Here is a 13339-nt window from a genome sequence, read left to right on the forward strand (position 1 = left end):
TTCTGAAGTCTGTGTGCTGAACACTGAGGAGTATTGTGCTCCTTTTTCAGACATATTTCAAAGGGAAGAAGAAAGTCTGAGAATACTTCTCCAGTAACAGAAGGAGTATTGGGAGAAAGAAAAATATCAGCTCATGGAATGTGGCCTTTGTGCATGGGGAGGGGTGTGTTTTTGTTGTTGGGTTTTTTTTTTTTTTTTTAATGGAACACATCCAAAAAATAAACGACTTCTTATGGGGTACAGCATCTTATCCAACCCAACCCTTCTGGTACTCTCATTGTTTTAAATTTATTCTTTGTGCATGCGGGTTTAGCAGGAAATCTATGTAAAAGAATGGATTCATCAGCTTGAATGTGAATAGTGGAAGAATAAGCTACAGAACACATTTCCGTGTGCATTCTAAATGAAGCTATTGATATGGGGATGTTCTGGATAAACATAATCTGATCTGGTTTACTGTAACTTTTTTTATAAGGCTGTATTTTTGTACCATTATCTGACTGGACAGAAGAAGGACTGATCAAGAAATGGACTTGACTGCCAACACTCTCCAAGTATCATCCATGGTTTTATGTCCCTGTACAGTCCTTTAAAACTGATGGTAGTTTTATTGCTTGGAGTTGTAACCAGCTCTCAGGATGCTTTAGAGCTATATAACTCAGTCCCATCCATTCAGTCTTTAGGCTGCTCAGCCAGCCCAAGTTCAGGAAAGCAGAAGGCGGCTTTAGACCCCCTTCCCCACCACTCACCTCAGTTGTGAGCTCAACTAAGGATCTGGCCTAACTTTTTCAGTCAAGAAGCAGATTCTGCCACCCGTATTCATATGGAGCAGTACTGAAATGGACTGTTCAAGGAGTTAAGCGTAAGGACGGGTGGCAGAATCTGGCTGAGTTTTTTCTTTCCCATGTCATTGTGGGACCACTTCCTCAAAAGCTGGCATAGTGGTAGCCATGCTATTCAAATGCTGTGAGGGAAGGGAGTACCTCTGAGCAAAAAGAACGGCTTTCAGATGCAGATGATCTTTACAGCTGATCACCAGATTGGGTTGAGTCACTAGGTTGTTTAAAACAGATTTGCACTCAGTGTTGTAGGTTGAATAGTTTCAGTTTGAAGCATGGTTCTACTCTGAAAAGCGACTGTGAAACATAACACGTTCTTACTCAGTAGATTTCCCTGTGTGTATTCAGTCATCTGCTTACAACTGTAACACAAACACGTCTACTACTATTTTAGTGTTGGTAGTATTGCAGGGGCAATGTAACTATGAGCAAGTGAGCTGAATGCTATTCTGGCGGACCAATCAGCATAGTTCTTAACTAAGTTGTAATTGTAGAGTCTTTCTTATAGGTGATGTATAAGAGTTTGGCTCTCAGATCCCAGGATGAGTTTGCAGGACTAGTAAATATGAAACATATCTGTAAGCTGTGCAGATTTGACCTGGAGTCATTGAGACAATAAATACGATTCAATTTTTACAGTGTCATTTTTCTAAGAAGGGCTGCACTTTAACTTGTCACTGTGCTGAGAGAGAGTTGCATAGATCCAGCAGGTGCACTTGATTAAAAGTACCAATGCTTTGGAGTGAACAGATGCTATCATGATTTATCTCCATGAGTGTATGGGAGTCTACAGAACTACAATAGTTTACAGATGTGAGGCTCCTTGTGTTAAAGGGTTAACATCTGGTGCTGTGAATGTAGACACTAAATCAGACAATAGGTGACACAGCCCGGGTACTCAGCAGGCACTTGTTTTTAATTGAATTATAAACAAAGATGCTTTGTTGGGAAGTGCTTGGTTTCCTACACTGGTATCCGGTAGGGGGATATTCTTTGTGGGCTGGAGGGCCTGATTTTCTGCTGCCTTACTCCCATGCCAAGTGGTTGTAAAATGCTACTTAAATCAGGATGGCAGTGTTTTACATCCACCAATATAATATGTCCTTGCTTTTACCACAGGTGTAAATGACTGCCAAAGGCTCAAAGTAGCAGAGCATCAAGCCCTAATTCAACCCTTTTAATAGTTACTATCATCAGTAAATAGATATTGTTTGTAATTTGAATTGGCTCTTACGCACTTAGCTGAGATTAAGTAAAATTGGGAGATGCTTTGAAACTGCTCGTGAAGGCCATCCGCCTCAGATGCATTGTAAGGGCCTAGCCCTTTTACAAATAGGGAGCAAATCCAGAAGCAAGGTGAATCTTCTCAGAAATACAAATAAATAATCATTCAGAGTCCATCCCTGGCCTTCCTTCTCCTTTTGTGAAGGATGTATTAGCCCCAGACAACTGCATATGCAGTCTGCAAAACGATCCCTTGGCACATTGCCCCAAAGTTTAGGGAGGGCCCTCAGATGCTATGCAGCAATGAGGTATGGCTAGGAGGGGAGAAATTATGTAAATGGATTCCCTAGCCCTGAGTAGCTCTCCAGCATGCAGTCCAAGTACCTTCGTAGTATTTGCCTGTGAACAGCCTGGGGAAGGGAAGGTGGGTAGTCTTGTAGGTCTTACCTAGGCTAGACATTAAAGGTGTTATGTTAAGTTTTAAGGCAGACTAATTAACAACTTCTAAATCTCTTTTTTTTTTTTTTTTTTAAAAAGGGCAATTATACTTCAGCATGAGCTAAACTGCTCGAGTCCTAGGCTTTAACCTCACACCTAAAACCTAGTCTAGAGAAGCCCAGTTGATTTCAATTGGAGTTTGTCCCAAGTCAGCAATTGAGGGCTGGTGTGGTGGTATTTTGACACTACAAGCCTGATTTTGACCACAGTTATGCCTGTGTGAGACCAGAATCAGTTTGCAACTCTACTGTAGATATAAATTCAGATTCTCCAGATTCCCCCTTCTTTTTAAAATAAGTCCTTTCTACAGTATTTCTTAATTTACTTTGTAGGTCTGGTGTTAAGGTGGGATAGTAGCAGGAAGTGTTATTCCCCCCACCCGCCTTCTTTCCTTTACAAGTTAAATTACTGGTGGTTGACATATTGCTATTCCCTAGATATGTATGCTATGTGAGGAATCTGAATAGTCTTCAGTCAAAGCATTGATTTGCCTATGTTGTTATCTCAGGCTTTTCTTTTAAAATACCTCATGCCCCCCCTCTCTTCAAACTGTGAATTGAAGGTAAAGGAAGGCTGCACTTTAGACTTGTTCTCCAGTGCAGCTCACTGAAATAGTGAGCGCCTCCTCTCTTTCATGTTCACGGAATCAGAAATGTTAGATATGGAAAAAACCTATTAGATCATCTTAACTGTTCCCCAGAGCCCGTGCAGCATTGTCCCCTACAGTCTGCTTTTTTGTGCTTCGTTCAATCTTTTAAGTGTCTCAACTCAAGGGATAGTAATTACATAGCATTTCCAGTGTTATCACCTTATTTAGGTTCCAATCCTGAAAACATTGAGGTCAATGGAACTATTCATGTGCAAAAAGTTATTCAAATGCTTAAGTGTTTGCAGGATCAAAGGCTTTATCTATATAAGAAAATTGTACAAATTCAACTAAGAGCTTGTCTACACATACTGTTTTGTACTGCTTTAAATGATATTGGTTTGCAACTAGCATAGTTAAAACAGTACATCCCCCTAGTGTGGACAGAGTTATACCAGTCTCGTGACCAAGGTCAGACTTGAAGTTTGCAGCAACACCAGGAACGAACACCAGATCTGCCCAGTCCCTCTTGAGTGTCTTTTAACCCCAATTCTCTCCTTTTTATTTCCATCTAAACAAGACTCCAGATGATCAGCAAGGAAAAAATGATCAGCGCTTAAATGCCAAAGTGATAGGGAGCTTAGATATGCAATGAATGAATGAAGAAAGGATTTTGTACGTGCTAATATTTGAAACTTGATTATATCTTTCTGTCTTACATCTACCAGGCAGTGAGGAATGGGGGAAAGAATTTTAAATAGTCAATTTTATCTCTTCCTCATCTTAAGAATTAGAGGACATACATCGGAGAGTTAATCAATCAACTTGAGTAGTAAATTTCTGTGCCCTCCATCCTCATTTTCTAGACACTTACAACAATCAGTGCAGTGTTGTACCTTTAAATTTCATTAAATCAGATCAACTTTAAAATAAAGGTGATAGTCTATTGTATGCTTCACATTAAAAGAAGGGGCTAGGGGAACAATGAATCTGTAGGTTATTTTGCAAATTTTTTAATGAAATCTGTGCCTGAGTTCTCAGAGAATTTGCGTTTTTAAAATGTTTTGTCTTTCATTTGCTACAGAATCTCGAAGTTACATGGAGGGCCTTAACCACTCGGTTGTGATGTCTGACAGCACCATGGGCACCAGTCCCACTTTGCTGAGGACTGACATGCAGGCAGCTCCCTCGTGTCAGCGGCCTTTTGTATCTACGTGCACCATTTCCAGTAACAGCCCCATCCCGACCGGAGAAAGGTGGGAACTTACCAGGACTTTTTCTTTTACCTGGAAGTTTGGTTCTTATAAAATCAGTCTCCAGCTATGTCGTTAGGCCTATGTCCACACTGCAGAATGGCCAAGTTAGCACATTCAGACTTTAGCCTGTGGTATACCCTCTATCGGGCCAGCCAACTCAGATAACTACCACATTCAAACGAGGTTTTTGGGGATGGATGTGACTCAGGTTAGGGGCAACAGTTGAGTAAGAACCCAAGTTAACTTTGCAGTGAAGACAAGTCCTGGGAGAATAATGGCCTGATTTTCAGAAATGCCGAGCATGCACTTTGGTATAGTACATGCATATATTGAAGGGGTGTGTATGGTTTTTAAAATTATTAGAAGTAATGATAGAGATTTTTTTATATGTCTAAGAATAACTTTTAGCTATCAAAATACATAAAGAAATCAAATCTTTTTAATTCAACTGCTTTGCTGTATGTCAGTTCAAGTTCGTACATACTTATTGGTGTGCTAACAGCTCCCAAATATCTTTACTGACGGGCATTTGGGGAAAATCCCGTAACATGTCACGTTGAAAACATATTGGTGCAGAACAAATAAAGGCTGTTTACAATGTGTATCATTCTATCATTTTAGCAAATATATTTCTAATAATTATGATGCTTGGGGAAAACAGTTTTGTGGGGGAGAGTTCAAAAACAAGGGTCAGCAATTGATTTCCCTTTCAACTGTCCAGTTGCCTCAGAAACCTCAGTATCAATATTATTGTTTTGTGGTAGCATCTAGGGGCCAAAATCAAGGAGCAGGGCCTCATTGTGCTAAGCATAGAATAACCACATAAAAAAGATGGTCCCTGCCCCAGAGCACACTGAATTTAAGCATAAAATGAGAGAGAACAGGTGTAAGCAATAAGCACATGGGGAAGTTACAGGGTAACAATGAGAAGATTATGAACAACCCGATAACAGAGGTCATGGCACTCCAGCTGCCTACCCATCCCAAATAAGGCTTCCTGAGACAGATAGTTACTGTCCCCTCCCACTCCCTCCACTGTTTAATTATGATTGATCTCCCCCCTTACCCCTCCCCACATACCTCTGAGTGTCTAATAACATCTCTATTAATTAATCCTGAGGGAATTCTCTGCCAAAATATTACAAATTCTGCACATGGTATTTCAAAATTCTGCATATTTTATTTGTCAAAATAACACAATATAATCATGCCACTTTCAATTATTTGGGTAAATTATTTCAAAGTACTTGTCAGCAAGTATGTCTGTAACAATACAGGCATCAGAAAAGATTCAGGAAATGTTTTATGATAAATAGATTCCTTACTAGGCATATTAATGCAGAACTCTGAGTTCATTTAAACTACAATACAGAGACTTATTTCCCACACCTCTCAAAAGCAGTGCAAAGACTTGGGGGAGTCAGGGGTAATGGAGGAGCTGAGGTAGAGGGAAGTAATTGCTGGGAAGGAGCATAGGAGTGCATCTGGAGGGTTGTTAGGTGTGGGTGGGAGAAGTATGGAAGGGGGCTTGGAGAGGGGAGGGATTGTTAGGGAGTTGGTGAACCTCCCCATACAGACCCTGACTGATCCCTTGCCTCTCCCATTCAATCAGGAACAGCTGCCCCTGTCCCTGTGTATCCCTGCACCCCCCACTCAGCCACCGCATTCCCATGTGGCTCTGCACCCCCACTAAGCCAACTCCTCTTCCCCCATCTCCATGTGGCCCTGCACCCCCACTCTTGTACAGCCCCTGGTTCAATACTGTCCCCCCTATTAGCCCTATGAACCCCAGTCTGCACAACCCCTGAGCAGCCCCATGTGCCCTGCTCTGTCTGCTCTCCCCCCCCCCCCCAATATCCCCTGCCTCCTCGCTTGGCCCCACAGACAGAAGACTGTGAGGAAGACAGCCTCTCCCTCTTCTCAGCTGGCTGAGGCAGCTACCCTCTGTTCTGGTGCCACAGCAGCCCCTGGTGGGTGAAAGGTGTAACTGCAGTGCCTTCCCAGTAGAATGTATGGGAGAGCAGGAAATCTACGGGGGAGCAGGAAAAATCTGCAGGGAATATGAATTCTCTGTGTTCACAGTGGCACGGAATTCCCTCAAGAGCAATTCATGGCTAATTGGCTTCTTTTTCACAGTAGTTTTCAGAACTGGCCTTCTATTAGCTGATGCTAGCTGGCTGAAGTGTCAAGCTCTTAATAAGCATCGTGATGGACAGATGTTGATTCCACTTTGTTTCTTTTCCCTTCTGCTGGTTTCATTTAAAACCTGTGCTTAGAAGGATGTTTTCAGCCTGAGAAATTGTGAATCATATTTACAAATCGCAATAAAATATCTTAGAACTGCAGTCTGAAAAGATGTAACTTGTCATTATAAATAACCATGAATAGGAAATAGAGAGTTAAGAAGACCTCAGTTTCAGGCACTGTCAACGCTGGTAATATGAAGTAATTACAAAATCAAATTGTAAGTCCCTCATTTTAAAGTTTGTCTTGAAACTTTGTTCCTTTTTTTTCTAATACTTCTAATTTATTTTCAAAATACCTTTTAGCTTTTCAACTTTTAAATTTTTTAATGTCTTCCTTTATATGTTTCCATTCCCTGTGTTGTTGTGCTGATTCTGTGGCATGCACAGATCTCCTGGCATCCGTTTCCACAGTGCCCTTTCAACTAAATCCCTTCTCTGTGTTTATAAGTTCTTAACTCATTTTTTCCCCTTCACTTATACACTGCAGGCTTGTTCTCCCTTCCCAACCTAGTCAGACCCCTAACCCCCTCTCTATAGCAAGTACTTGCTAATCTATTTTTCAGCCATAGCTTCAATGCAGTAGACTTTTAGAATTGTATGTGTGTGCAGGGGCAGGAGGGGGAATAAACTTTCCTCACCTTTCCAAACTCTTATCATGGAGAGTTGTTGTTTGCTGGGTGTGGACTGTTTCTGCACATTGATATATGGAATTATTCAGAGATGGAACAGTCCGGTGTTTAATGTTCTAGCATCTGGTTTCATAGGTGAAGCAAAACCTTGGAAAAAGTGTCTCTGGTATTGTGTGCTACCTTTTTCTATGGTCTGTACTATTTTCTTTGCACCTAAATTGCCCAATGGACTTTACTCCCCCTTTCTTTAATGTGAATGATGTTGTGGTTAAGACACAGTACTGGTAGTCAAGAGCCTTGGATACTATTCTTGGCTCCATCACTGACTTATTGTGTGATCATGGGCAAGTCTCTGAACCTTTTGGTGCCTCATTTTCCCTATCTGTAAAATGAGGATAATCATGCATATCTTACAGGGATGTGAGACTCAGTTAATTAAAGTGTCTCGAGAATTTGTGTGTGAAAAGCACTATAGAAAGGTCAGTTTTGTTGTCTTGATTAAGATTATTATATATTGCTAATTGCTAAAGCTGGAATAAAGGCATTGTGCAATAACATGTTTTCAAGGTATATGGGAATGATTTGATTGTGATGTTTTCTTTTTGAACAGCCCTTCTGCAACTGAATGCCATTGGCTAGAAAGCGACGCTAAATCCACCCCTTCACCCCAGCTCTCAGTGATGGGGAACAGCAGGCCTACAGGAAATTACCTTGTGTCCTCAGAATTTTCAAGTCCCATTCAGGATGGCTCGCTCTTGTCCCATTTCCAATGCCCAGGTCTGCAAGTCATCTCTTTGAACAGCCGAGAGGATTCATCCTTAGACCAGCAACAAGAACCTGCTGCCCATCCCAGTGCCCGGGCCTACCTGAACTATGGTGGGGCTAGCGTAGGCAATAGCCCACCCCTGGAGGAGAAACCAGCTGCTTTCATGGCCAATAATAGCAGCCCTCCCAAAACTATGATCTCACCAGTGGCAAGTACAGCAGACAGCTTTCTGGCACACAACTTGCTTACAGTGACCTCTGGACACAATAGCCCGAGCAGCACAACTCAACAGCACCATGGAATGAACTTGCACCCACAGCCACCTCTTCCAGAGAAGAAGAGGACTTCTGAGGGAGACCGTTCTTTTGGCTCCATCTCTCCTTCTTCAAGTGGCTTCTCCAGTCCTCACAGTGGGAGCACAATCAGCATCCCCTTCCCAAATGTCCTTCCCGACTTTTCAAAAGTTTTAAGCACTTCCCCTTTGCCAGGTAGGTTTTCTATCAGGACAGATTCATGGTTAAACGGATACATTTCTATGAGTGTGTGATCAGGGTGGATGTTAGATACTTTATAAAATAATGGATGTTGAATAGTGAATGAAGTGAATGTTTATGGTAAGAGGAGACACTTCACTGGTTTTAGATATATTGTTTCTAAAGGCAAAACTTTAAACTGCTTTCTTTGAGGCTTTTTGCACGTGTCAGTCAAATGCAACCCCCTCTCTGCTGCCAACCCACAAGTAAGTGGTGTCTGGGCCAATGCCTCTTAATAACAGCTGGCTTTGTCCTGCATCCTTGCTAGGCTCATGGCAAGAATACTCAGTATGTGGCTGTTAGTCATCCTGTCTGTGTTCAGACTTAGCCAGGTCCTAGTGAGGAGCTAGCTATTTAATACAGCTTTATAACCATGAGTTTTCATATTTTATAGCTTGCGAGACATGAAATGTTAATAACACTTGCGCTAATCAAAGTATCATGTGATGTATGTTTTATTTCTCAAAAGCCGTTTTCAGAGCTCCCGTAGACTACCTTTTAATTGGGAGGTTTCTCTACCCTCCCCTCCTGTGGTTGAACTCTGAATTCTTAAATGAATCAGCACCTCCCTGTCAGAGGTAACAGCAGGAAATGCCCTTTGCAGTTATGGTGTATATTGATCTTTTTTTTAAATTTTCTTTTCTACCTTTTATTCAACAGAAAACCCAACTGATAAACACGTGACTGTAAAATTTGTCCAAGATACATCCAAGTTCTGGTACAAGCCAGATATTTCAAGAGAACAAGGTATACCAGATTTCATCTATTGTGGGGTGTTCAGCTGTGGAAGGGCTATTCAGGAGATGGCTGTAGAAAGTAAACTTCTGGTGTCTGGAGTCTAGATTTCTTTACATACAAATGTAACAATAATTCTGGTCTTAGCAATAGGAGGACTAGAGGCCCTGAGACCTAACAACCAGTTTAGTAGAAGGACTGAATTGGTGAGCTTGTTAAACAACCCTTAAGAAAATGACTAAGAGCTTTGATGTTAGTTTGGGCCAGATTCTCGGACCCTCTGGAATGACCCAAAGGGGACTTAAAGGCAGCAGCTGAAGATTTCCCTTAGGGGAATCCAGGGTTGGCATAGCCAGCCCCTCCAGTCTCTTCTCTCTGGCACTGGGGAACTTTTCAGGACATGGTGGAGGAATGCAGAGGTAAGGCAAACACAGTGTGCTCTGGTGATCCTGGCTAACGGGATCATTATTCACCAGCACAAGTTATCCTAAGTTTGCTCTAACTTGCATTCCAGGGTTTGAGAGAGGCAGGGCAAAAAGCTACCTCCACCTATCATCTCCTCATGTAACTGAGGGCTCATCTGGCATGGGTCTATCTTTTTTAAATGTACATGAATTTAATGCTAACGAAAGTAAGAGAACCATTACTTAGAACCAAATATAGTACAGAGTAAGCTTGTCCCATGCAGATCTACCAAGACACCTCAGCCAATTCCTGCAACTGTTACAGGTGGTTTTTAATAGTCAGTGGCTCTATACTTACTGTGCTCATTCCGCAAGTTTTAGTTTTTCATGCCTCAACTCTGTCTCAGCTTGTACAATGGGAATGGGAAATGGAGAGAATTTTTCATGGCTATCAGCAGGATAGGGACACCTCCCTCCTCCCCCCGCCCCCTCCACACACAAAAAGAGGATAAACTACCCAGAATAAGAAATGTCTCTGAAAATCTGTAGTCTGGAATTCTGCAGCTCCTGACTCAGGTGGCCTATATTAATTTTATACATCACTAAACCATAGTCCTATGGGGAGTATTTGTATAAATATGTATAATTTTTACATGTAAATTTATTCCCCCAAAAAATCCTCCTCCTCATTATGTCACTTACAAGATGTAAGAATGATCATATCAGGTCAGACCAATGGTCTATCTAGCCTAGTATCCTGTCTTTTGACAGTGGGCTGTGCCAGATGCTTCAAAGGAAAAGAACTAAACAGGGCAATTATCAAGTGATCGATCCCCAGTTGTCTAGAAGTCACATCATAAGGCAGTCAGAGACTTCAGCTGAGTACATATAGATGCAGCACCCAAAGGATTATGATTTAGTGCTGTTTAAGATTAATATAGGTTGCCTGGGACTATAGCTATAGAATTTTCAAGGAAGTTTTTAATTCTAGGCAGTTTATTATTTATTTGGATGTCCCTATGCTGTTGATCTCCAAGAAAAACTACCTTTCCATTGGATAGGCACGCCCAAAGTTGAGGCACTACAATATAACATTCTAGCTCTATCTCTGCAATAGCACTCAAAGTGTGCTAAGTACTTTACAAACAGCTACTATATGAAAAGACAGTCCCTGCATACATATAAGTAAATTGTAACATTCCATTAAACTGAGTCCTACTTAATGGAATATGATATCTCTATGACTGATCCAGATCAGGACCGCGTGTCCAATACAAAAACAAGGTTGTTGGAAACAGACATAATTTTTATAGGCAAAGCATAGTCTTCTCTGATTGGAAGGCCTTTAACATTGGACCACTGAACCATAGCCAACATAGCCTTCAGCTACTGGCAAATGATGAATTGCTGGATCTGTCTCATGCATACTTTCTTAGACTGTGAGGTTGCCTGCATCTTCTTACAGTGCAGGTAAAAGCACGAGCATAGGGGGAAAGTAAATAGTAAAGTCTAGAAGATTATTTATACTTCATGGATTTAGAATTTATTGGTCCAGGACCCATTAGTGAGTATTGGGTGGTTGAATATTCAAAGGATGACTCTTCACTTGCAGAGCTCAAAGCCAAGAGTCATAGAAGAAAGGAATAAAATTAATAGGCTGCTGCTTGCACAAGTTAAAAATATGCTTCCCAACATTTTAGTATTTACTTTTGTCCATCCAATATAATCTCTCTTCCCCTCTTTAAAAATACTAACATTATGAGAGGTTTGGGCGGGTTTTTTCCCTTTGTCTGGGGGAGGAAACCTATGACAAATGGAAATTGTGATCTAGAGTACATAATTAGAAGGATTAGGCAAACATTCTCTTGAATTGCACAATTTTGCATATTCACCACATTAGCCTCATACATATTAGTGCAGTAATCTATTAATTTTCTCCCCTGCCCACCTCCATGTCTGCATCTTTTTAGATGAGCAGTACAAAATGCACATGCACTTGCAAACCCCACTGCATTTGCTTTTTTCATACTGGAGTCAGAGTATTTATGTCTGCAGTTCCCTGACTTGCCTATGTAGTTATCTAGTTTGATGGGAAATCATCAGCATATATGCAATTTCTGTGATTTAACCTTTGTTCCAACCTTGGAAAATTTTGTTGTGTTCCCAAAAAGCAGAAGGATCTTGCCATGTGCGTACAAGACAAGATGCACAATGTAAAGTCTGCAGATTCAGAATCAGGCTCTCCCTGGATTTTCTTTGCAGCATTGTTGAATATTAGATGTGCAGGATGCTGGATAAAATGTATGCAAAGAGTGATAAGAATCACAGGCTGAAAAGCAGTCAGAACTCTGCGAAGGTAGTAGGAGGAATCCCACCATTCTACACCATTTTATATGAAAGCAAGCATGTGCCTACCTACACGTTTGTCCCTGCTTAAAATAAGAGAAGGGAGAGAATACCTTTCAGTGTACCTTGTAGGGGTTGGCACTGTGTGCCGCTGGGCTATCTTGCTGGTAATGATGACAAATGTGTGCCTGTTGTTGGGACAGTGTAGAAGACAGAGCAGTATTGTCTTGTCAAACTGACCCTTGTGGCCATATTCTCAGTTAAACTTTTTAACAAGCAACCAAAGTATCTTCAGGAATCAAATTTTCCTCTTTGCCTAAAATCACATGCATGCTGGGACAGAGCATTAGAGAAGGGAAGTGCTGGCTCTTCTCTGATTGCAGAAAATTGTGTACACGTTAGTACGTGTTCAGGCCAGGTACGGTGTTTGCCAATTTGCCACTGTCTGCTGAGTTCTCTCTGAACTTGTCTCTCAAAGGCAGAAAGAGCAGATGGTTCTGTCTCTTAAAGGATGTTTCCTGTAAATCCTTTACCATTTTTCTAGTAACATACCAAAATGGACCTGAACCAAAACCTCCATATCAGGGCTTGAATCTATTTTGTCAGCCTGAGACTATAGTGGACTGAGACTGTAGTGGACATGGAAATTCAGACATGGATTACAACACCCACACCTTATTCTCCCCCTCACAAAATGAGATCTGAGGTTTTAATTCTGCCTGGTTTCTACTACATAATATTTGCCTGCCTCACAGGGATATTGTGGGGATGAGTGAGTTAATGTCTATACAGTGCTTTGGATGTGTAAAACACTGGGAAAGATAGAGAGCCCTTTTTAGGCTACACATGGAGTAAGGTACTCAATATGAGAAAGGGCTGGTCCTATATGAACATTTTAAAGATACCAAAGTAATATTCATGTTTAGGATCCAGGGTTCTGATTCTGTTCCAGGGCACTGGGGAGGAGGGCAAAAGAACCTGTCGTTCTTTACTAGCACATTAAATGAGGATTTGGAACAGTACCTTTGTATTTACTTAGACTGAAACACTCCTCAATCTCTCTCTGAATCCTTTGCAGCCATTACTGTTCTGAAGGACAAGGAACCAGGGTCATTCATTGTTCGAGACAGCCACTCTTTCAGGGGAGCGTATGGCCTGGCAATGAAAGTTTCTACACCTCCTCCTTCGGTGTTGCAGTTAAACAAGAAAGGTATTGGATGAGTGCCATCTTTAATTTAATAAGTTACACAAAGTGGGCAAGACCTTTCTGTTATACA

The 13339-nt window shown here is 41.4% G+C and overlaps 1 protein-coding gene across 1 annotated transcript in view; it reads left to right on the forward strand.

The window, feature by feature from the left end:
- TNS3 (tensin 3) overlaps positions 1-13339 on the forward strand; it is a 338094-nt gene that overhangs the window by 303913 nt on the left and 20842 nt on the right. The window contains exons 23-26 of the mRNA XM_067550332.1: positions 4232-4403; positions 7889-8532; positions 9238-9324; positions 13141-13272. Coding sequence (XP_067406433.1) covers positions 4232-4403; positions 7889-8532; positions 9238-9324; positions 13141-13272 — 1035 coding nt within the window. The remainder of the gene's footprint in view (positions 1-4231; positions 4404-7888; positions 8533-9237; positions 9325-13140; positions 13273-13339) is intronic.

Source organism: Emydura macquarii, unplaced genomic scaffold, assembly GCF_026122565.2.
Source record: "Emydura macquarii macquarii isolate MOO-44397 ecotype Brisbane River unplaced genomic scaffold, CSIRO-AGI_Emac_v2 contig_1263, whole genome shotgun sequence".
NCBI classification, from domain to species: domain Eukaryota; kingdom Metazoa; phylum Chordata; order Testudines; family Chelidae; genus Emydura; species Emydura macquarii.